The sequence below is a fragment of the Panulirus ornatus genome, chromosome 12 (assembly GCF_036320965.1).
Source record: "Panulirus ornatus isolate Po-2019 chromosome 12, ASM3632096v1, whole genome shotgun sequence".
NCBI classification, from domain to species: domain Eukaryota; kingdom Metazoa; phylum Arthropoda; class Malacostraca; order Decapoda; family Palinuridae; genus Panulirus; species Panulirus ornatus.
The window spans coordinates 64,087,552-64,113,678 of record NC_092235.1 but is presented as its reverse complement, the minus strand read 5'-3'; the positions used below and the strand labels follow the sequence as shown (position 1 = coordinate 64,113,678).

The 26,127-nt window shown below is 38.3% G+C and overlaps 2 protein-coding genes across 4 annotated transcripts in view; one reads left to right on the top strand and one right to left on the bottom strand.

The window, feature by feature from the left end:
- Positions 1-5,642: 5,642 nt before the first annotated feature.
- On the top strand, positions 5,643-12,102 carry LOC139752143 (peptidyl-prolyl cis-trans isomerase NIMA-interacting 4). The gene is made up of 3 exons (XM_071668068.1): positions 5,643-5,905; positions 8,542-8,661; positions 11,784-12,102. The coding sequence occupies exons 1-3, from the start codon at positions 5,780-5,782 to the stop codon at positions 11,940-11,942; spliced, it is 405 nt and encodes a 134-aa protein (XP_071524169.1). The 5' UTR covers positions 5,643-5,779; the 3' UTR covers positions 11,943-12,102.
- Positions 12,103-12,555: 453 nt separating this feature from the next.
- The window catches only part of SA1 (stromal antigen), a 171,269-nt gene continuing 157,697 nt past the window's right edge, over positions 12,556-26,127 (bottom strand). For 2 of the 3 annotated variants that reach the window (XM_071668063.1, XM_071668066.1), the window contains 3 exons: positions 18,949-19,002; positions 17,226-17,388; positions 12,556-12,836 (listed from right to left, as the gene is read on the bottom strand). In XM_071668063.1, the coding sequence (XP_071524164.1) occupies positions 12,702-12,836; positions 17,226-17,388; positions 18,949-19,002 (352 nt within the window). In that variant the 3' untranslated portion in view covers positions 12,556-12,701. Of the gene's footprint in view, positions 12,837-14,718; positions 14,780-17,225; positions 17,389-18,948; positions 19,003-26,127 lie in introns of all 3 variants that reach the window. The other variant, XM_071668065.1, reaches the window with a different exon arrangement.

The window sequence follows — 26,127 nt, the reverse complement described above, 5'->3', positions numbered from 1 at the left end:
TTCTCCTTACAAGTGGACTTAGGTTGAAACGTGTGAGCGGGGTTACTTGCCTGTCTGTACATAAAAGCGATGACGTTCGGGAAACAAATCACAGATGAATTATGTATTCCAATACATCAGGCAATATTACGGGAAGTTTTAAAAGCAAGAACAACAAAAAAAGACAAGAAAAGCAAGACAACAACACATCTGCAAATTATCAAACACGAGATCAAACACAACCCTTGCAAACTCTGCCCCTTCCATCTCCATGCCATCCTTCCCTCAACCACCCCCCTTTCCATCCAATACCCACTATCCTCCTTCCCTAACCCTCCTCTTTTCATACCCCACCCTTTCCGCCTCCCTTTTCTTCCGTCACTCTCCACCCCCTACACTCCACGTCCAACGCCCCATACCTTCACTCTCCATCTCCCACCCCCTAGCCTCCTGCCCTTTCCTTAACTCTCCCACCTAATAACGATTACTATGGCGTTTCTAATACTTGCCAACTAACACTTTACACTACGACATAATGTATGTGTGTCATGAGAAATGTTTTCTGCGTTCATCACAGCTGAAGCTACATCTACAGCGGACACCATTACCACGAGAGACCATCACGTAAGTATGGGAAGGGTTAAAGACGCCATTTTGGATCAGGATATGGTCACTAACCTGGGCGAATCTACCTTTGAGAAATATCTAGACCCTGAACTTGTTCAGATGAAACCAACCGACTGAACAATCAAGATTACACACGTGGGTAGATACCTGTGTAGAGGGAATGTTTGTGTTTCTTGCTGTCACCACAGAGTTTTCTTTTGGCAAATAAACCGCAATTATTGGACAAGGAATCTAGTTCTATATACTTTATCATGTACAGCAAACGCCATCGATTTGGCATAAGACTCTTTTATCCTAGCATCGATATAACTGATGATCATTGGATGGGTGACACCGCTAAGTACACTAATGAGTGTGTGGAAAGAGAAGTTATACCATCTGTGAGGGCAAAGATGGATATGTCTGGTGTCATAGTAACCCCTGAAGGTAGAGTATGGGATGTGAGGCATGAACCTTAGGGGGAAAATAAACTAAACGAAAGTAAGGAACAGGATGGATGTGTTGGAAATTAAATCGTTGTGAACGACTTTGTTGTGCGAGGACGGTTGGTCGAATGAGAAATGATAGGGTATAAGAGAATTTGGTAATACGTAGAGTATGTATGAGAGAGGTGAAAGAGTGTGTACTGAAATGGTCTGGACATACGGAGGGGATGAATAAGAGGATATACATTTCAGAAGCGGAAAAATAAGGGAAAAGGGAGGAAACTAAGGAGGACGTGGAATTATGGAGTGAATGATGCTTTGAGATAACGGGGCCTGAACATGCCGAAGGATGGGAGGCGTGCATGGGACAGGGCAAACTGTAGCTATGCGGTAAAAAGCGGGTCACGTGCTGAGCCAGGGCATATGAAACGGACAAGAGGACCCAAATTAAAGAGTTTCTGGTTTCAGTGCATTCATATCCGACAGCTAGAGTGGATGAAATCAAACTACGCAGCTATTGGTCTGATCTTGGCACCATTTTGTTATCACGGGAAACTGCAAACGCTACCATGGGCCAACTACGATGTCATACACTGCAGACCTGACTATATCCATTGTGATTAGCAAGCAGGGAAATGATGAGGAAAGTTGCCTCACTTATCATCCCTCATATCGATGTGCCTGTCAAGCTCTCACCTCTCATTCAAGCGTTTAGTTCCGACTTGCTTTGCACACTTTTCTTATCTCGAGAAAAATGGAAGGAGGTAGAATAATGGAGTATGAGAAGAAGAGAGAGTGTTGATCATGGGGAGGAGTTGGTGCTGGTAGGTGGGGCAGAAGACAAGTCATCGTCACACACCGTGAGATGCTGTACGTCGTCGTTCCAACCATCCTCAACATATAGGTATGAGCTATAGATGGGGTTGTGCAGGGGAAGGTAGATGCGTTGGAAGTGAAATACTTGAGGACAATATGTGGTGTCAGGTGGTTTGACCGAGTAAGTAATGAAAGGGCAACAGGGAAGTGTGGCAATAAAAAGTGTGGTTGAGAGAGAGCAAAAGAAGGTGTGTTGAAGTGGTTTGAACATATGGACAAACTGAGTGAGGAAAGGTTGACAAAGAGGATATTAGTGTCAGAAGCGGAGGGAACAAGGAGAAGCGGGAGACCAAACTGGAGGTAGAAGAATGCAGTGAAAAGGATTTTGAGCGATCGGGGCCTGAACATGCAGGACGGTGAAAGCGGAGCACGGAATAGAGCGAATTGGAACGATGTGGTATACTGGGGTCCACGTTCTGTTAATGAACTGAACCAGAGCGTGTGAAACGTCTGGAGGTCTATGGGGGCTGGATCTGGATAGGGAGCTGTTGTTTCGGGGCAATACACATGACAGCTAGAGAATAGATGTGAACGGATGTGGCCTTCGTTTGTTTCCTGTCGTTATTACGCTGACGCAAGGGGTGGCGATATTGTTTCCTATGGGGCAGAGTGGAGGCGAGCAAGTAAATATATATATATATATATATATATATATATATATATATATATATATATTTTTTTTTTCTTTTTTTTTGTCGCTGTCTCCCGCGTTTGCAAGGTAGCGCAAGGAAACAGACGAAAGAAATGGCCCAACCCACCCCCATACACATGTATATACATACGTCCACACACGCAAATATACATACCTACACACCTTTCCTTGGTTTACCCCAGACGCTTCACATGCCCTGATTCAATCCACTGACAGTACGCCAACCCCGGTATACCACATCGCTCCAGTTCACTCTATTCCTTGCCCTCCTTTCACCCTCCTGCATGTTCAGGCCCCGATCACACAAAATCTTTTTCACTCCATCTTTCCACCTCCAATTTGGTCTCCCTCTTCTCCTCGTTCCCTCCACCTCCGACACATATATCCTCTTGGTCAATCTTTCCTCACTCATTCTCTCCATGTGCCCAAACCATTTCAAAACACCCTCTTCAGCTCTCTCAACCACGCTCTTTTTATTTCCACATATATATATATATATATATATATATATATATATATATATATATATATATATATATATATATATATATATATATATATATCATTCATTCTTATTCATTTTGCTTTGTCGCTGTCTCCCGCGTCAGCGAGGTAGCGCAAGGACACAGACGAAAGAATGGCCCAACCCACCCACATAAACATGTATATACATACACGTCCACACACGCAAATATGCATACCTATACATCTCAACGTATACATATATATACAGACACAGACATATACATATAGAAACATGTACGTAATTCATAGTCTGCCTTTATTCATTCCCATCGCCACCCAGCCACACATGAAATAACAACCCCCTCCCCCCAAATGTGCGCGAGGTAGCGCTAGGAAAATACAACAAAGGCCACATTCGTTCACACTCAGTCTCTAGCTGTCATGTAACAATGCACCGAAACCACAGCTCCCTTTCCACATCCAGGCCCCACAGACATTTCCATGGTGTACCCTAGGCGCTTCACATGCCCTGGTTCAATTCATTGACAGCACGTCCACCCCGGTATACCATATCGTTCCAATTCACTCTATTCCTTACATGCCTTTTACCCTTCTGCATGTTCAGGCCCCGACCACTCAAAGTCTTTTTCACTCCATCTTTCCACCTCCAATTTGGTCTCCCACTTCTCCTCGTTCCCTCCACCTCCGACACATATATCCTCTTGGTCAATCTTTCCTCACTCATTCTCTCCATGTGACCAAACCATTTCAAAACACCCTCTTCTGCTCTCTCAACCACACTCTTTTTATTACCACACATCTCTCTTACCCTATCATTACTTACTCGATCAAACCACCTCACACCATGTCCTAAAACATCTCATTTCCAGCACATCCACCCTCCTCCGCACAACTCTATCTATAGCCCACGCCTCACAACCATATAACATTGTTGGGACCACTGTTCCTCAAACATACCCATTTTTGCTATCCGAGATAATGTTCTCGACTTCCACACATTCTTCAGCGCTCCCAGAACTTTCGCTTCCTCCCCCACCTGTGATTCACTTCTGCTTTCATGGTTCCATCCGCTGCCAAATCCACTCCCAGATATCTAAAACACTTCACTTCCTCCAGTTTTTCTCCATTCAAACTTACCTCCCAATTAACTTGACCCTTAACCCTACTGTACCTAATAACCTTGCTCTTATTCACATTTACTCTCAGCTTTCTTCTTTCACACACTTTACCAAACTCAGTCACCAACTTCTGCAGTTTTTCACACGAATCAGCCACCAGCGCTGTATCATCAGCGAACAACAACTGACTCACTTCCCAAGCTATCTCATCCACAACAGACTGCACACTTGCCCCTCTTTCCAAAACTCTTGCATTCACCTCCCTAACATCCCCAACCATAAACAAATTAAACAACCATGGAGACATCACACATCCTCTGTCGCACACATACATTCACTGAGAACCAATCACCTTCCCCTCTTCCTACACGTACACATGCCTTACGTCCTCGATAAAAACTTTTCACTGCTTCAAACAACTTGTCTCCCACACCATATATTCTTAATACCTTCCACAGAGCATCTCTATCAACTCTATCATATGCCTTCTCCAGATCCATAAATGCTACATACAAATCCATTTGCTTTTCTAAGTATTTCTCACATACATTCTTCAAAGCAAACACCTGATCCACACATCCTCTACCACTTCTGAAACCACACTGCTCTTCTCCAATCTGATACTCTGTACATGCCTTCACCCTCTCAATCAATACCCTCCCATATAATTTACCAGGAATACCCAACAAACTTATACCTCTGTAATTTGAGCACTCACCTTTATCCCCTTTGCCTTTGTACAATGGCACTATGCAAGCATTTCGCCAATCCTCAGGCACCTCACCATGAGTCATACATACATCAAATAACCTTACCAACCAGTCAACAATACAGTCACCCCCTTTTTTAATTAATTCCACTGCAATACCATCCAAAACCGCTGCCTTGCCGGCTTTCATCTTCCGCAAAGCTTTTAGTACCTCTTCTCTGTTTACCAAATCATTCTCCCTAACCCTCTCACTTTGCACACCACCACGGCGATCACGTATAACAATATTTAGCCAAGAGGACGGGGAAACAGAACTGTAAAACAAATAGAAATCAGCAATCACCCACTATCCTATGTCTGTGCGCTACCGGGCGCTGCCTGCATGAGGTTACACTACCAGTAAAAACTCATCCTTGGCGGGGCTGTATTTTTGAAAGTACAGTTTAGTCAAAGAACTCCTTACTTCATTGGAGTCTCATTTTCATGCTACTGGTAGTAGCGCACTTTTGGCTGTTGGAAGGGAAGGGAAGTCCTGAGAAACATCGGGAGCAATTTTTTTTTAGACTAGAATCACCGGAAATTAAAAAAAAAAATCAATAAATATTTGGTACATCTGCTAATATCCAGCGGTTTTGAAAAGATGTTAAATGGTACAGAAATTATGATGAACGTCACGATGTAAAATGAACCAGATTCATCTATGAAAAAGATACTTATTTTGATAGTAAAGTTTAATTTCAACAGTTAATCTTTAAAAGTTTGTATAATCTACCGGCAGCAAAATGGTTTGCGCTACACTATAGCGCAACTGCAGTGTTTACCTTCCGTCACTACCACAGAAGATGGTCACACACTGACGATTCTTAAGGACAGAAAAGGAAGATTTGTAAATTGAAGGTACTGAGGGATGGGTGGAGGGAAAAAAGGTGGTGCTGGTAAGGGTGGAGGAGGCGGCAAAAGTTCGAAAGGAGAAAAGAGTGAGGCGAGTGGCGGTGGCGCAGCCAAGGAGAAGAAGGGAGGAACGTCTGTCAAGGTAAGACCGATTCAAGGCTCGACTCATGAGGTTGGTATTTACGCAGAATTTCAACCTTCCGCTGAAAGAATACAGCTGGGTACGTTTTACTGAAAGGCAAACTTAAATAACCTAGATCTGGAGGAAATTCTTATATTGATGGTCTCTCCGAGTTGCGTGATTTATAAGTGCATTCATTTTTTTTATGGCAGAATCCCACAGTAAAAAATTACTTGAGGTTGATAAAGTAATGCATAAATGTTCGGTTATCTTAAATGTCAATGAAGCACTTTGATGTTAACAAAGCGCCTCTGCTAAAAGAGATTTAGGATCACAGTCTTCAACTCGTTTTCGAAATGTATAGGATCCATCCATGGTAATTACTGTCAAGGTAATTGCAGTAAAACATCAAGAAACACGACACCCAAGAGGTAGCAGCCCAGTTCCCCAAACAACTACTCGTCCCACAGGGTTACCTCCGGCTCTCTACATTAACCTTGGCATATTTCTCAAAATCTCAGGGTGAATGACAAAGGCAGGCACGAAAACTGAGTGATTTTGTGGTAAGGCATCATTTTAGGTGCACCAACAAAATGTAAAGCATAAAGATATAAAGCATAAAAAGGCCCTGGAAAAGCTTTATTAGGGGTACAATAATCTTGTAAAATATAAGGTAAAAGTAGGGAAATACTGGTATTACTGGCATGAAAACCTACCCTAGGGGCCTAGCTTTACTTTATATTCATACTCGAAATATACCAAAGATAATATCCTAATCGTGGGAAGTAAACAAACTTAGTGAACTTTAATCACACAACGAATAAAATTCTCAGCAAATGAATGCAAGTGCCATCATAACATTCACATTCTTTTTCCTAAATAAGCTCTAAAAATTTAGGTTGCTTGGGAAAGGTAGGTGAGGATTTCATAGGTTCTTTTGACTTCTAGAAGTGTTTCCCTTTTACCCAACATTTTCTCATATTATCATAAACCTCGCACTATTGATTTCAAGAAGCGTTTCCCTTTTACCCAACATTTTATCATATCATAAACCTCGCACTATTATCTCTTATCTCAGCATATAATGTAAAGCTGCAGATGGATTTCATTGATATGCATTTCTTTCAATTTTTTTTTTTTTTTAGGTGTCCCTACAGGGATACTTTACCAATCTTCTTAGGCAGGCGTAGTATAGAATTTAGAACTCACAGCATCAGCTGCACAGCATGATTCTGAATATAATATTTGGTAACTTAGCAGTTGAGGAAAGTTATACCATGTGATTTCTTACACTGCTGAGTGGACAAAAAAGGGGTTATAGATATTCACCCATGGCTCATCTTACTTAAAGGAGAAGCCCCCAAGAAAGGGAAGGGCTTTGAATTTAAGGGAAATTTTAAGACCCACAAATTGGCATGAGTTTTTACCAGTGGGAATTTCATACACTCTGTTTAGTTGATTTAAAGTGTGATAATTTACATTTACCTGTGACTCTTACTTCAAGGTGAAGAACCCTACAGAGTGGGGAGAGCTTTGAATTTCAGGGAAATTGTAAGATCCACAAAGAGGGATGGGTTATTAACAAAGGAAAATTGTAACCTTAAAGCACATTATAACAATTATCAAGAGCGTAAGGAAACCATTAGTATTTTAATCAAAATCTGTGTTAAAACATCTACAGAAAGTCTAATAGCATTTCACTTTAGCTTCACATTGAAACTACAGAAGCTTTGTGAAAGATCTATATGTGTTTTAAGATTTGAAGTATATCAAATAAGCTGTCTGCTTCGGAAAAGGGTATGTTTATAAAAGCAGATAAAACACTCATTTTCACTCACAGCAGTCTCAGGCTAACTTCTTTACTTTCTTTCACACATTACCACCATAGCAGTCTCGGGGTAACTTCTTTACACTCTTTCACATATTACCACCATTATGAGATGAATGTTGAAACTAGATAACAAAGAAAATGCTGATGTGACCTACAAAAATTTTGCTGAATATGTAGATAAATATTGATTTAATGCATTAGGTTAGAACCTACAAATAAGAATTGTGTCAAAAAAATATTTTTAAAAATGCAGTTTATCAGTTGTGCAATATATGGCAATTACATCTAGTACCAAATTTTCCCATTACTTCTCAGAATATGTAAATAATTATTAATCTTCCCTGACTATATGTGTTATATAAGTTAAAGATTTCACTAAGATTTTTTATTACTATTATCATACTTGATCACATGAACTTTGCTCAGCTAAGTTTCATGCAATTTCGTATTCCCTTTTGCACAAAATATTGCAAAACCTGTGTATTTTGGAATCATATTTGTTGACTAACACAGTGGAAAAATTATGAATATTAGGTTTCTCCTCATTTATTTAATACTCATATACTTTTACTTGTCAACATAGTGTATTGTCTACTTTTTGCTTTGTAACTTTTTCTCTTTTTATTTCCACAGTGTTATTTAATTGTATATTGGAGAATGAAGTAATTTTAGGTTCATGTATGCTCACTTAAGTTCAAGTGATTTTACCTCCTGAACTTGCTAAATTGACTTGAAATCTTTGTGGTGCTTGATCAATTAGAAACTCTCTTTACTGTGATATGTTATGCAATGTATAGTTATAATTTCATAATTTTTTTCCACCCAGGTTCGGCATATCTTGTGTGAAAAGCAAAGTAAAAGTCTAGAAGCTCTGGAGAAGTTAAAGGCTGGTATGAAGTTTAATGAAGTGGCTGCTGAGTACTCTGAAGATAAAGCTCGTAGTGGTGTAAGTGTTTTTAATCATCCCTTTGCTCATTGTAAATATTCTTTTGGTTTTGCTAAAATAATTTATTGCATGCATGTTATACTTGTGCTTTTGTAATGGTTTCTCCATTTAAACTAGTCCTCATAAAGTAAGTTAGATGGAGAATAATTCAGGTTACACATTCCTTCCTCCAGCTTGAAGAGCAGGTACCTACAGTAAACACCATTGTCCATATATTCATCACACTTTCACTAAATGCATGTCTTGAAAACCAGTAAGGGGAGTGGATTCAATTTTACTCTTGATAGTACTGACCATGGTATAATATGGCTCATTCACCTGGGTCATACCTTCAGTCTCAAGCTCACAGCTGTGGTCATGATTCATGATATGCTTTGTTTCTGCTCTCTAACTTTAGAAAAAATCGGGGGCTGGGATGTCACTTTTCAGAAGTATTATCCTTCAGCAGATGATGTGCCATCAAGATCAGTTATGGCTGGTGATCATATTGTTCACATCAGGGGTCATGGTATTTTTTATTTTCACACCAGAACTTTGATACTAGGGGGGTTGGAATTTTAGTTGGAACCAGTATTACTAACCATCAGATGATGTGCTGTGACCCATCCAAAGGTCAAAGTCACAATAGCAGTTATTGCTTTTCTTATACCTGCTCTAGAACTTCAGAACCAAAGCAGGGATTGGGATGATACAATCTACAAATGTTTTCCACCATAAGGTGACATATCATGACCTACCCTCACAGCCCTATCTTCAGAGGTCATGATATTTTCATGTTTACTTGACAGCTTTTGATTGACTGCAAGGATTGGAGTGAAAATTTAAGCAGGTATATCTACCATCCAACTTGCTTTCTTTCCTGCCTCAAGAAAAGTTAAAAAAGTAAAAAGCCACCCACAGAAATATGCCAGCCAACCCTCACAACTGTACCTTAGGGTGTGAAAAACTGAATGATACATTAATGGGTACTTCTCATATATCTTTTTTCTGCACAATTTCCATCCATAAATTCTGACCTAATAAATTAATTAATTACTAATTACAGATACCTTGATTACACCCAGGAGCGCTTTACTAAGGACTGAATGCCTATCAGAAACAGCAGTTAAATAATTTATAATGGCTGCAGTGGATATATGTGCCAGATAGCAGCATTGCTCACCTATAAGCAATATAAGAGGGCTTTATAAAGATACTGATAACAGTAGAAATAATGATTGTGTATAAATGAAAACTGTCATAAATTAGTTTTCAAAATTTTTTCTTTATCGATAATGACAAAAATACAGCAAGTTACAATACTCACCAGTTAATTTGGTAATCGCATGGTACAATAACCAGTCTCAACACACTTCATACCCTTATCTTCATATCCAAATTCATGATTTTTCTTGAGTGCTTGTCCACATTACCAACACTATCTCTTTTATTATTTTTTATTTTGCTTTGTCGCTGTCTCCCGCATTTGCGAGGTAGCGCAAGGAAACAGACGAAAGAAATGGCCCAACCCACCCCCATACACACGTATATACATACACGTCCTCACACGCAAATATACATACCTATACATCTCAATGTACACATATATATACACACACAGACACATACATATATACCCATGCACACAATTCACATTGTCTGCCTTTATTCATTCCCATCGCCATCTTGCCACACATGGAATACCATCCCCCTCCCCCCTCATGTGTGCGAGGTAGCGCTAGGAAAAGACAACAAAGGCCCCATTCGTTCACACTCAGTCTCTAGCTGTCATGCAATAATGCCCGAAACCACAGCTCCCTTTCCACGTCCAGGCCCCACACACTTTCCATGGATTACCCCAGACGCTTCACATGCCCTGATTCAATCCACTGACAGCACGTCAACCCCGGTATACCACATCGATCCAATTCACTCTATTTCTTGCCCGCCTTTCACCCTCCTGCATGTTCAGGCCCCGATCACTCAAAATATTTTTCACTCCATCTTTCCACTATCTCTTGAGATACCTTTATACCTTTTTTCCAAACATTATGAGTCAAGGACTCTCAAACTTTGGCTAAAATAGGGGAAATTTTGAAAAAGAGAATGTTAAAACAAAGCATCAGTAATCAAGGTACCTCTTTAGATATTCAGAAAAATATAAAAACAGCTGAAAAGTAACGGAAATCTTACCCAGCTCCCAAATACTTCCCATCCCCTATGGTACACAACATTCAGTTTATAAATAAGTGAATGATTGGATGAATTTTTTTTCCATTTAGATTTAGAATTTTATTCATTTCTCTTCAGTTGGTTCTTACCTAATGCTTGAATCAGTATTTACATACTTATTCAGAAAAATATAGGAGAAAATAGCTGAGAAGAAATTCTGACCTAGGTTTTGAATGCTTGTAATCACCTTCAGTTGTAGCTAACAAATTTTAGTACTTCTGCCTAACTGGCTTCAAGAACATGAGCTTTATGTGCATTTCGTGAAAGTAATTGGGGGTAATTTACTCAGCCACGACTTCAGAAAACCCAAATTAAAAATACTGAGGAAATACAACACTAGTGTACTGTTTTATACAAAAGCACAGAATTTTTGGTAAATAACATAAATGTGCATATGTTGAAATATTGCACACACACTAAACATATATTGGAGAATATTGAATAAGTGTTATGTATGGGGAGGATACTGGAGATGTTTCTATTAAGACATTCTAGGTTTTTACCTACCATCTGTTATGTATGTTCAGACCCTTTAACTTCAAAGCCTCTTGCTCTTCATTGTTATTTGGTTTCCACTTCTGTCAGGAAAGATCCTCTTAATTAGGCTTCCTATGTGCAACATCTCTAGAAATGACAGCATAAAAAAGTAAATAAGATATTGTGGATCAATTGGCTGATCAAGTAAAGAGAAGGCACAGAGATGATACAGAAAAAAGTTGAGAATGCCAGTTATAATTTTAAAATATAATGTGATAATAGAGAAATAGTTTGAAGAGTATAAAAGTGAACTTGTGAAAGTGTTGTTGACAGAATCTACAGGAAAAAGATTTCCTGTGAGCCAACCATGTTTGCAGAAAGAAATATTTATAATATTTGTATTGATATGTATTAATTATTATTTTCATCTTTAGGGTGACCTTGGATGGATGACACGTGGTTCAATGGTTGGCCCTTTTCAGGATGCTGCCTTTGCCCTGCCAGTATCATCTCTAGCTAATCCTAATTATACTGACCCACCTGTGAAAACAAAGTTTGGATATCACATAATAATGGTTGAGGGTAAAAAGTGATATTACTTAGACAAAGATGTTTGTTAAGGTTAATGTAGGAAATGCTTTCCAGGTCTTACATTTATTTACTGTTATTCTTGGAGACTTTTTTCTTGTGATCTTTGAAGGTCTTACATGTATTTGTATTCACCTGACATGAAATAATAAATAAATTTTTTTTTGTGCTGTTTTCATATCCTTCAGAATTAATTGAGTTTAAAAATTTCCAAATTGTTAGTAAAATAATAAAGTTCAAAACTAAAACCATTTCCATGTACATGATGATTTTGATATTCCAGGAGCATTTTTTTTTTTTTTTTTTTTTTTTTTTTTTTACAAAAATAGATATTATTAGAGTCTTGTACAAAAAAAATACAGAAATTCTACTGTATCTTTTACAAAAATAAATACACTTTAGAATGTATTAAACTAAGTAAAAAAGGCAACATTCTGTATGATTTGCAACTCTTCAATCCTAGCTTCAGCATTTGCCAAGGATAATAATAATAATAAAACTATGGTAACTGATAGATATGGATATAAACCAACTTATACCAGGTACCCATTTTTTACCTGTAATTTCAAGGCTAAAGGTAATGAAAAGTAAATTTAAACACAAATGTAACTGACTTGAACTCAAAGGAAGGAGATTTTTCTCACCTGTTTACAAGTAAATGGACCCAGTGATCAAAACAAAACTAAAACTTTAACAATGAAAACCACATTGTCAAATGAAAACAAACTGCAGAACAATAATGTACTAAAAGAGTGGAAATTCATTCAAAAAATAAAAGAAATATCTGTTTTGAGAATACTCCTTTTGTTCCTAAAATAATGTAAGTAAAAAAAAATATATATGATCATACCAGAGTAGTCCTGGGTCTCTTGTCTTATTGAAGTATTATCTCCTCCATTCTGAAAGGCAATGAGTTCAGTTAAAAATCAAAACTAAAGCTTTATTTAGATGTTCTGTAGAATCTCAATTTCATTTTCCTGTTGTAGCATTCACACATCATGACTGCATTATTTCAGCTACTCTATGTAGTATGGTAATAACAAAACATTTAAAAGATAAAAAAGAAAGTCCTGCCAACCAGAGTGACTATGTGTGTGTGTGTGTGTGTGTGTGTGATTACTATTTGAGTTACATGGGGAAAAAGTTTTGAACTTATAGTGCATTGTCTTTATAACCCTGTATATATGTACATTTCTTAACTCCTATGCATGCACACACACACACTCACAAACCCTAGCCTATGCAAGGTATCCATTCTATCAACCAGACCCTATAGAAGGATGAATAGCTGGATGAAGTGTGGACCATCTGCCACAACCAGGATCTGAACCTATGTGGATTTGATCCAAGATGGCCCATGCATGCATGATGGTCAGGAACGCTAACCTCTACACCATGGAGGTCCGTGTATGTGTGTGTACACACACAAGTAAAGACAAACTGTCCCCTGGCAAACATTTAAATCACATTTAAGAACATGAATAAGGAAATGTTATCAAAGTTTTTGAAGTGTATATTAAGCCAAAAAGTAAAATATGAGTCTTAAGTTTGGTCATAACACTTAAATCACCACAAAGAACTAAGAGAAGAAAGCAACAAAGATGGTGCCAAAACTGATAGAATGTAATTAGTGTGCAGCAAAAGACCATTAATTTGACCATCACAATGCAGAAAATTAAGAGGTTCCTAGACAAAAGAATGGCCCAACCCACCCACATACACATGTGTATGTGAGTGGGTTGGGCCATTCTTTCATCTGTTTCCTTCCGCTACCTTGCTAACGCGGGAGACAGCGACTAAGTATAATAAAAAAAATAATGTATATTTATATCATCCCTGGGGATAGGGAAAAAAGAATACTTCCCACGTATTCCCTGCATGTCGTAGAAGGCAACTAAAAGGGAAGGGAGCAGGGGGGCTGGAAATCCTCCCCTCCGGTTTTACTCTTTCCAAAAGAAGGAACAGAGAAGGGGGCGAAGTGAGGATATTCCCTCTAAAACACGGTCCTCTGTTCTTAACACTATCTGGCTAACACGGGAAATGGCAAATAAGTATGAAAAAATATATATATATTTATATACATATCCCTCAGGACAGTATTCGAAGAAAAAAGATGAAATTTATAAGGGAAATTAATTCTAAAACTGGAAGTTGAAAAGTTTAAAACTTTTGGATACAAATCAAATTAGTAGAAAGACAGATGAGAAAATTAAAAAGCCCAATCTTCTTTCAAAGCTTCCACAATAAATGATTTTACTTTCTTTAAAAAGGTAATTATACAACAACAATCGTTGAGAAACTTTTGACCAAACAACAGGAAGACCTTTTCTAGGAAGAAAGGTTATCATACTTCTTTCTGAATAAGAGAGTACTTTTCATAATGGGGTGTGTCACTGAGGTTTGATCTTCAAGCTCTCTTTCAGCTGTTTTTTCCTCACTCTGTTGGAACATATGGTGTCAGTTTGGATGATGCAACAGGAACATACTATGATGTGTAGTAGAGACTTGGCAGGAGTTGCCTTGCTTAAAAGGGGCAATATACAATATCTATGGATACAGAATCTCCTGAGTGATCAAAGATGAAGAGTTGGAAAAAAATCATGTATGGAATATTTCACAAAAGTGTAGTAAAGCAAATTCAAATGTAAAATATGATGCTGACAGTGAGGCAACTGTCAGGGGGGAAAAGTAAAATGATAGTTCATCTGCACAAAGATTATACAGACATATTTTCACCTTCAAAATGTAAATCATGACAGAAAGATATCTAAATCAACATACTTGCTCTCAAGCACCTCATCCTTTGAGTAGAACTCTTACGAAGAGATGCTCTTCCATGTTCCTGAAAGATGTAAATCATCTTATATAATACTGAAATTTTTTTTCAAAGTTTTTTTTTTTTTTTTTTTTCCACTGTCTCCTGCGTTTGCAAGGTAGCGCAAGGAAACAGACGAAAGAAATGGCCCAACCCACCCCCATACACATGTATATACATACGTCCAAACACGCAAATATACATACCTACACAGCTTTCCATGGTTTACCCCAAAAGCTTCACATGCCTTGATTCAATCCACTGACAGCACGTCAACCCCGGTATACCACATCGCTCCAATTCACTCTATTCCTTGCCCTCCTTTCACCCTCCTGGATGTTCAGGCCCCGATCACACAAAATCTTTTTCACTCCATCTTTCCACCTCCAATTTGGTCTCCCTCTTCTCGTTCCCTCCACCTCCGACACATATATCCTCTTGGTCAATCTTTCCTCACTCATTCTCTCCATGTGCCCAAACCATTTCAAAACACCCTCTGCTGCTCTCTCAACCACGCTCTTTTTATTTCCACACATCTCTCTTACCCTTACGTTACTTACTCGATCAAACCACCTCACACCACACATTGTCCTCAAACATCTCATTTCCAGCACATCCATCCTCCTGCGCACAACTCTATCCATAGCCCATGCCTCGCAACCATACAACATTGTTGGAACCACTATTCCTTGAAACATACCCATTTTTGCTTTCCGAGATAATGTTCTCGACTTCCACACATTCTTCAAGGCTCCCAGAATTTTCGCCCCCTCCCCCACCCTATGATCCACTTCCGCTTCCATGGTTCCATCCGCTGCCAGATCCACTCCCAGATATCTAAAACACTTCACTTCCTCCAGTTTTTCTCCATTCAAACTCACCTCCCAATTGACTTGACCCTCAACCCTACTGTACCTAATAACCTTGCTCTTATTCACATTTACTCTTAACTTTCTTCTTTCACACACTTTACCAAACTCTGTCACCAGCTTCTGCAGTTTCTCACATGAATCAGCCACCAGCGCTGTATCATCAGTGAACAACAACTGACTCACTTCCCAAGCTCTCTCATCCCCAACAGACTTCATACTTGCCCCTCTTTCCAAAACTTTTTTCAAAGTAAAATAACAATAAAAAACATAAGAAATTTTTCATGAGAAAGTAACTGATTAACAAGCTCAAAAATGTTTTCCCAGTGGAAGACTCTATAGCCCCGACATCAGTGAGATGGAATAGGAAGGTTTTGGAAATCATTAAAAAATCTAGAAAGTATGCTTACAAAACACTAAAAAGACTTTAAATCATTCAAGGTTCATGGTCCTGATGAAACTTCATCATATATGTTAAAGATGTGTGCAGATACAATAGATATAACATCTGTATTACTGTTCAAGATGTCACTAGAGAGAGGTAAACCTCATACCTATATATAGAGAAATGATACAGGGAACACGCATTGAACCACTGACTGGTCTCATTAATGAGTGAGGTGTGTAAGGTTATGGAACAGATTAACAGAAAGTATGAGGATGACTTTCTACCAAGAAGAAATTTCCTAAGGTAGACACAGCATGGTTTTAGGGGAAGATCATATGTAACTAACCTTTAAAGAGCTCTACAAGAGAGTTGAGCTCAGTCCTGGACAAAAGGGAAAGCTGGGTGAAGTGTCTGTATCTTGAACCAGAAAGAGTTTAAATGTACCACATGGAAAGCTAATTAAGAAGCTGGATAACCAGGAAGGAACATATGGGAAACTCCTACAATAGCTATAGATTATCTCAGTAGAGGGAACAAGCACTCATGTTAGGGAAGCCTTTTCCAAATGGGTTGAGGTAACCAGAGGAGTGCCATAGGGTTCAGTTGTGGGACCATTACCCCTCTTGATCTATACTAATGTCTTACCTGATGGTATAGAATCCTCCTTGAATATGTCTGCAGATGAAGCAAAACTCATGAGGAAATTGAAAAGTAAAGGAAGATTGCAACAGCTTACAGGGAAACCTAAACAAACCTCAGAGTGGACTGAAACTTTGGTTGATGAAATTCCACCCAAGCAAATGTAATGAGGATAGGACTAAGCGAAAGACAGCTTCAATAAGATTATTACCTAAAAGGAAATAAGCTTCAGGATCCTGTGTGTAAAAAGGACTTAGGCATGGACATTGTCCTTAAACCACTGCAAGAGTCCAATATTAAGAGAATAGTTACGAAGACAAACTGTCCACAATAAATATCAGAATAGCTGTCAAGTATATAAATAAAAAAATATTTAGCAAGCTTTTCATTTACATATGCTTCTGAGGCTTGGTCACCACAACTGTTGTCAATTGAAGCTTTGCTATACTAGACTTGAATGAGAGGCTACTTCTAAGTGTTTATTGCAGTACAATGTACCTAAAACTACAATAACCATTAAATATCTAAGAGCACTTACTCTGAAAAATCAGTATAAAACTAAAGTTTAAGATCTTGCCTGTGGAGTTGAACGAAACTGTGGTGTATGCATGGAGAACTCGAGGCTTGACTGGCTGCTAAACTGTTCTATGTTCTGGGATAAACTTGAAGAAGTTACAGGAGTTAGAGGATCAGTAGTCAAAACAGCTGTCCGTTTAACAGGCCGTGTTTTCATCTGAAGGCTACAGAGATATACACTACTGTATTAAGCAAAGCCTTTCTCACTTCCCCTACCAACACAAAAATTCCTCAAGTATCAATGTACAACATACAGATATTTCTCAATGGGATACAAACAATTACAATCATACATGAACGGTCTATATGTCTCATTCATTACTGTATTTCATACAACAATATATATGTATATCATACATTATACACCTAACCCAAAGGAAGATCTAGACTGCAAATACTGATAGATTGTAAATAATCATATGCATACTCCAAGATTACTCTAATGTAAATCAACACCAAAACACAGTTAAAGTACAAAACTATCTTAATTCTGTGTATTCTTTCTCAATGCTGCATGAAGGATGCTAAGAAATGTATGAGTACAGCAATGACATATATAATAATAGGTCATGCTTTGACGGCCTGTCCCCTTTTAATAGATAGCTCTCTATGTCTCAGACTGACTAATACCTTTTAAGAGCATCCTAATTGTGTCAGGTATGGAGGAAAAAAAAATCTTGTACAAAGCATCTGTACCAGAAAACATGCTGTATACATATGTGACTGGGATAATGAAAGACCTTTACTTAAGCAGTTGGAAATAATCATTTTGTAAATGAATCTTTTAAATGGCAGTGAACCAAAAGGTGAATAAGGTGTAACCATGCTGTGTTGTTAATTTTTCTTTTCAAGCTCATTCCCTTATACCCATGGGTAGCACCAACTTACACCCTGCATCGTAAGGCTCATTATAATCATAACCATCCAGGAAAGTTCTTCAGTCTTTTCTTTTTTGTTAAATGAAATAATGGTAATATGGGGATGTCTCTCATCAGCATCAAAGATACAGTACATAAGTCTACATATATGCACAATCTGATAAATTTGAGCACTAAATCGAATATAACTAAAAAAGTTGCTTTAATTATGCATGGTTGTTTGGCATGCTGCAAATTATACAAAGATGCATAACTGCACAAGCATACAACTGAAAGGAACCATTGCTCAAGAATGCATGGAACCATCTAATACCCTGTGCCAATAAGCTGTAGACTGCAACTGTCCACAGAAGTACAGTTAAGTGTCTTTAATACGACATTCTATAATTCAGAAACTCCCATAGTTCTATAAAAAAAATAAGGGAAACAAAGAAATTGACCTAGTTCAACAATTTTTAAATAATTTGGAAAATAGGCACTCTGTTGCTAAGTGCTGTGGTCAGTTGGGTTCTCCATGGTTGGCCACTATACCTATGACATCTATGTACATATTTACACACACATACACTTTCGGGTCACTGCTCGAGTAATTTACTGCAAAATCTAATAAAACAATACAAAAAAACAATTATCAATACTCAGAAACTAAGCAAAAATAGGGAATATCATTGTATACTGCATTCTAGTAAAATATATCCTTTACCAAACACTTATATCTCACCTTTTATCTTTTAATTCAATGCAATTCTCTTACATCAATTATCCCAATTCTTATAACCGAATACATAAAAATCTCTAGACTGCTTTCTTTGATTATCCTCTTATCTCAAATTCACACAAACTTACCAAGGTTTCTGTCTACCCCTTCTCTGACTTCTTCCTCTCCCATTTTGTTTGGATCTAGAAAGAAAAACAAAGTAAGCACAGAAATAATAAAATTGAAGACCATGGAAATATTTGATAATCATCTTACAATAAAGTTTTGTGAAACATTTATGAATTTTGTGAAAGAGGTCGATGTGCTGTTAATGGACTGAATCAGGGTATGTAAGAAGCCAGGAGAAAGCATGGAAAGGTCTGTAGGACCTGTTTGTAGTTAAGGAGAGAATGGATATGAGCAAATGCAGCCTTTCTTCATCTGTTCCAGTCACTACCTCAGTAACATGGGAAATGGCAATCAAGTATGAAAAAATCTATCAACAAAGAGCTGCTCCTGATTCCACAGAGTAAATCAAAGTACATGCAGCCTCTGAAGTCACCCACACACACACACACACACTCAACCCATGCCTAATGTGTTAAAGAAAATATGTGACCAGCATGACATGGGCAAAACATGCCCTGTTCAAAAGCTATCTTGGGTGAAAGAATTACTGTGAGAGAAGGAAATGCAGAAATTAATCAGGGCTCCATAGTTCTTTGTTGACCTAACTCTTAAATGCAGAAAAGTTATAGGAAGGGAGAAAGACAAAAGGAGGAAGAGAATCCACAGCTTATTTATCTGTGCGAAAGAGTTATCATGAAAGAATGTCCTCAAGTGATCGGTCTCCTCAATGAAACCATGGGAAGCAGCTGCCAGATATGTGTCTCAGGCCCAAACCTTTGAGGTAGGTGCACATGTTGCGAGCTCATAAACAACAGTAACCAAAATAATACCTACATTAAAGAAAGAGAGCTGCATCAACAGCATACAAACAGGAATAGTTGAAAAGAGATGATATCATGTGAGCTAATGAGATGAAAGACTTGATTCCACTCTTGTTAATAAAGAGGTAGAGGAAAAGCCAATCCAGATGTGTGAGTAGTACTCCATACTAGAGCAACTGAAACCCCTGTTGGGACGATATAGCTGCACACAAGAAAAATAATTATAGCCCCTAAACAACACTCAGCTTTGGGAAATAGACTTTGTGATGCTGAATATACGGGATTTCTAAGACAGAGTAAAGGATATGGTTATGCCCATCATGTTTATGTTATTATGGGTTGGATTGTGGTGTTCTGAAACTGAACAGAGGGCAATGAATGAATCTTACATAAGAGATAAAGGGAGGCATCATGTTTCAGCACTAGTGAATCTAACTAAGTTATTGCTTCCCTGGGACTGAACTGAGAGAAAATTCTCAGTACAGAAAGAGATGAGTATAAGAAGGAAGGACGGGAAAGTAAACTGAACTATGTAAGTTGAAAACATCAGCATGAGAGTAAATAGGGTTAAAAGTACTCAAGAGGTCATTCACTGAGATCATGAGAGTTGGGAATAGGACTGAACCTTCAGGAACACCGATATTGATAGGATAGGAGAAAGACTTTGCTCTGAACCCTGAGGAACACTACTATTGATAGGATGGCAGAAGGACTTTGCTCTATCAACAACTGCTGTAACAGAAAAAAATAAGGTAGGGAGTTTATAAAGCATGATTTATGCTACACTCAAAGAATTTGGAAGCATCAAGGGCTGTGACAAAGGTTTCACTAAAATTCCAGAGAGAGGAGAACCGGATGTTTGTCACATAAAAGAGATCTTAACTAAAAGCACTTAAATTTTCCCCCTTTTCAATACATTTCACAAAGCCTTAAAATACCAACCTTGCCTCCCAATATACAGACCTGTTTTAAGTATTGTACAGCTCAAGAATTGTTAGAAAATATATGGATAGTGGATTTCCTAACCAGCAATATGACAACTAATATTCAATGGTGCTTATTTACATCTCACTCAGCAGTTTTGGTTTATTTTACAGCAGATTTACTCTTACCCCAGTAATTTTCTGTGCTTCAGAAGCAGTCCATGGCCCACCTGAGTATTCCTCTCTATCACAATCTCCCAAAATGTATTTCTGTCCTTTTGAATCCCATATAATCATGAAATTCCTGGATCTGAAGACCTCTGAATCTTGTATGTAACAACCTATTTGCAATCATCTATTTGTACTGTAAAGGGGAGGGGGGGGGGTGCATTCATGAGGCCCATAGTCTTGCATATTCTCTATAATGAAATATTTCAAACTTTTGTATGTAGTGGTCTGCTCTTACCAAGTCTTTGTTCAATCTATTCCATTAATCCAACATTCTTATATTATTTTTGTTTAAACATTTCTTGCTTTTTTGCTTCATGTAGAGTCATCTGGTTGTTCTATCCCTACATGTTTAATGACTATGTCATCAATCTGGTTTAAAGATGTAAAGGTAATGATCAAGTCATCCCTCAGTCTTTTCTCATCCACAGAGTGCAAACTTAAGGCATCTAGCTTTTCACTGTAACTCATCTGTCTTAATTTTACCATCTTTATCATCCTCCTCTGGACCTTCTCTATTAGCTCTTCAAGCTTCTCAAGGTGCAGTGACAAAATCTGAGAAGCATATTATAGCTTTAGCCATACGTAGGATGTGAATACTTGTGATTCCTTATCCATATTCTTGAATTTCATTCTAATATTTGCTAAAAGACTGTTTGACTTCTTGATTATTCTACTGATGTAGGACTCTGGTGCCTGGTCAGGGACAATGACCCAGTTAACACACACAAAGATCCCTCCAACTTATTTCCTGCTCCCTTTATTCTTTCCTCAAGACTCAGAATCTTAATCAGCATCCCATATGGCACAGAGTCAAGTACTTTCTGGCATTTAATACAAACAATCCACCCAGCTTTTCTGAAGTCGAAAACAGAGCTCACTTTCGTAGAAACAAAAAAGGTCTAATACACAGAACCTCCTTTCTCTGAAACCATGCTGTCTCTCACTTAGTTATAAGTCTGTTTTCTAATTAATCTTCCAGTACCTAAGAGATCACCTGAACACTCTTGATGAGGAGACCTAATTGTAGCTTAGTGGCTGTTCCTGGTCTCCTTTCACACTGATAGGTAAGATGTTTACACATTTCCACTTCCTTGGGACTATGCCTTTCTCCAACAAGATCTTGAATAGAATATAAAGAGGTTCATCAAGTGTATCTGCACACATCTTCAGCACATATGGTTAATTTGAATAAGACCATGAGCTTAGTATGGGTTCAAGACTCTTTAGTATACTCTTAATGTCTCTCTCCAATCTGTAAATGCTCTCAAAAACCTCCTCCCCATTCCTTCTCTTTGGTGTTGGGGATACGGTGTCTTCCACTGTAAAAATAATTTTGAATTTTTCATTAAGTCTCTCATGTATCTTCATGTCATCCTCAATACCTCTTCCCCCTAAATCCTTAAGCCAGATTAAGCCCCTCTTTGATAGGGAGTTTACTCCTGATGAATTTATGGAAAACTTTATTTTCTCAGCCTTGTCCACAGTATTCTTTTCAAAGTTTTACATACATTTCATGCTCTCTTATAACTTCCAAATACTGGCTGGCTGGCTGAGTTTATCCTGCATCTTTGCCACAAAATATCTCAATGCTCTATTGCTTTTTGGTATCATTTACGAAATCATTCTTCTCTCTTTCTTAACACTTCCCCCATATTTGTGGCCATGTTTCTACTCCAACGTAAAGTTTATAAAATCTTTCACCACAAAGCCTTGGCCCCTGGTGACTAAAATCCGTTTCCAAATTCATGTTCTCATATAAACTGCTGGGTTCTGTGCAGTGTCCATGACTGTATTACCTCTTTAAGTCTTTTTTCATCTTTGTCCATTTATCTCATTTACCACACTAACTTAAGCATTACATAGTTACTCTCTCTAAGCGGTGTATCATATGACATTCTCAGTATCTAAGCCACTAAATAAGATAAGATAAGATCTAATTCATTGACAAGCTGGTGTAAGAAATTTTCCAGTACACACTCTAAGGACTTTTCTTCAAAACTCTTGTCATCATGATAATCTTAAAAATGAAATCCTTCATAATCATTTACCATTTCAGAGAAGTGCAGGTTTTACTGCTTCATATACTATCTTGATTGTTCCTTCATTGTTATTGCTGAATATTTGTTCAGGATCATTAAAATTCTTTGGAAGACTATAATATCAACACCAGTATGTACTTCTTTCCTAAGGTTAATCCTTCCCTATGTATTGTCTGAAAAGCCATCTTCCATTATTTCCTGAAGCATGGGGCTATCTCTTATTATTCTATAGACAGTGACTAGTTTAGCATTAAACTTGACCAAGATGAGGTGGAAAATGGGTTTTTCTAACTAGTGAAAGCAGCACTGTCAGAAATGGAATGACCTTGACAATATTGCTTTTGATTGGTGTATCTGGTAATTTTACACTTTTATAATTCTGCTGTCATAAAAAAATCATCAATGAATGACACTGATTACAACTGGAAAAGATTTATAATGTAAGACAAAAATTTATAAAATTCAACAATCAATATTTCTGTATGGGTAAATCAAACAATAAGCAATACTTAGTGGTAACCCACTCATACTCAGGCTTTACTCACACATTTAAGTATTGTGTTGAAACATCTCAAAACTTTCTACATATTACACTAAAATTGGGAGGTGAGTTTGAATGGAGAAAAACTGGAGGAAGTGAAGTGTTTTAGATATCTGGGAGTGGATCTGGCAGCGGATGGAACCATGGAAGCGGAAGTGGATCATAGGGTGGGGGAGGGGGCGAAAATCCTGGGGGCCTTGAAGAATGTGTGGAAGTCGAGAACATTATCTCGGAAAGCAAAAATGGGTATGTTTGAAGGAATAGTGGTTCCAACAATGTTGTATGGTTGCGAAGCGTGGGCTATGGATAGAGTTGTGCGCAGGAGGATGGATGTGCTGGAAATGAGATGTTTGAGGACAATGTGTGGTGTGAGGTGGTTTGATCGAGTGAGTAACGTAAGGGTAAGAGAGATGTGTGGAAATAAAAAGAGCGTGGTTGAGAGAGCAGAAGAGGGTGTTTTGAAGTGGTTTGGGCACATGGAGAGGATGAGTGAGGAAAGATTGACCAAGAGGATATATGTGTCGGAGGTGGAGGGAACAAGGAGAAGAGGGAGACCAAATTGGAGGTGGAAAGATGGAGTGAAAAAGATTTTGTGTGATCGGGGCCTGAACATGCAGGAGGGTGAAAGGAGGGCAAGGAATAGAGTGAATTGGAGCGATGTGGTATACCGGGGTTGACGTGCTGTCAGTGGATTGAAGCAGGGCATGTGAAGCGTCTGGGGTAAACCATGGAAAGCTGTGTAGGTATGTATATTTGCGTGTGTGGACGTATGTATATACATGTGTATGGGGGGGGGGGTTGGGCCATTTCTTTCGTCTGTTTCCTTGCGCTACCTCGCAAACGCGGGAGACAGCGACAAAGTATAAAAAAAAAAAAAAAAATTACACTAAAACCAGAAAATGAAAAATACTTATAAAGAGATTTCTTTATTGTTTTATGAATACCCTTAAAACTGTAAAGTTAAATCAGTTTTTTAACGATTTGGCATCTGTGAATTTTGAAGGTTGGAAAGTATAACTTAGTGGGGCATACAGGGGTAAAACCCCTTTCCTTGACATTCCCTCCATATTTGAAGACAGAGGTACCCATGTTCCTACTCCTTCATTGTAAATATCACAGAACCTCTCATTAAAAAGCCCTGATTCCTGGCTACTGAAATTATATTACCCAATCTATGTTACCACAGAAATTCTCTCTTCACCTTTGCTCTTTTAACTCCCTTATTTACCATTTAGTCACACTTGAGCATTAAAAATTATCAATTATCCCTTTGGTTATCATATGTAATATTCTCAATAGCCATGCATGTACACATGAATAAAAGATTCAGTAATGATGGTGTATTAGTCCCTCTCATCCAAGTATGTCACTGACATGGTACTGGAAATTTTCCTGTATACACTCAAAAACAATGTCTCCATGACTCCCTGTCACTATGAGAATCTAAATTCCCCAAGTCTATCTATCCATCTATAACTCTGATGCCCATTCCCTCTGGGAACTCCCATCAAGATAATCATAAGTAATATTCTCAACAGCTATGCTAGTATGTGTGAATATAAAGTTCTGTAATGATGGTGTATAAGTCCCTCTCATCCTAGTGTGTTCAATGACACAATGGTATTTGAAATTTTCTTGTATACATTCAAAAGACTTTTCTGTCCATGATTTACTGACTGTGAAGTTGCACTTCTCTGACCTAGGTAGCTGTCTTTTCTTTCTGCCTCACTAACATGTGGACCACAGATGTTCTGTCCAACCAAACATACAACACTTAACTCACACACCTCATTCTATGTAAATCTAGATTTTCTTGGGGTGAGCACTATGCACTAGGTCTGCCTTTTGGCAAAATGGTAGGAGCAGTAGAGAGTAGTAGGTAGGAATATTTAGACTGGAGCATTAGGTAGAAACGTTAGGTAGTAGTAGTGGGTAGGAACATTAGACAGAAGTAGTCAAAAGGAACATTAGGTAGGAACCTCTGCAAATACTGCACAAGGATTACCCTCTGCCAGTGGCCTGTTGAGGGTGAGGCACTAAAGGATAAAAAGTACTGGAAATCTTTAGTTATGAAGACTGTGTTGCCATGGCCACCCTTTTGAGGGAGTTCCAATTAGAATAGGTATCAGAGATACAAATTGATAGATTTCCCATCACCAAGAGAATCTCAGTTCCATAAGTCTGCCTAAATATCTATCCATATCTGTGATGCTCATTCCTTCTGGGAATTTCCACCAAGGGTGTGGCCAAAGCAAAAGAGCCTCCTCTTATCCGATCTTAAATAGTTCCCTCACAAACACCATTCAAAACATTCTACCACCATTTCTCTCCGCCCAGTACCCTTCCACTCTATTTTCCCATGTCACAGGTGGTCTTCCTCTCACACCAATCCTTGTCCCATCATACACTCTTCTTGTAAACTCCTCATCTTGCATTCTTTACACATGCCCAAACTATCTCAAAGCATTACATTTCATCCACTCTATCACTCTATAACCAATTCCCTTTGTATTCCCTGCCATGCAAAATCTCTCATACAACCCCTCATTTCCTTCTTAATTCTATTCATTCATACTACATGGTTCTCTAAAATAGCTCATTTCCATGGCCTGGGTTCTTAACCTCTGAGAATTATTCCATGTCC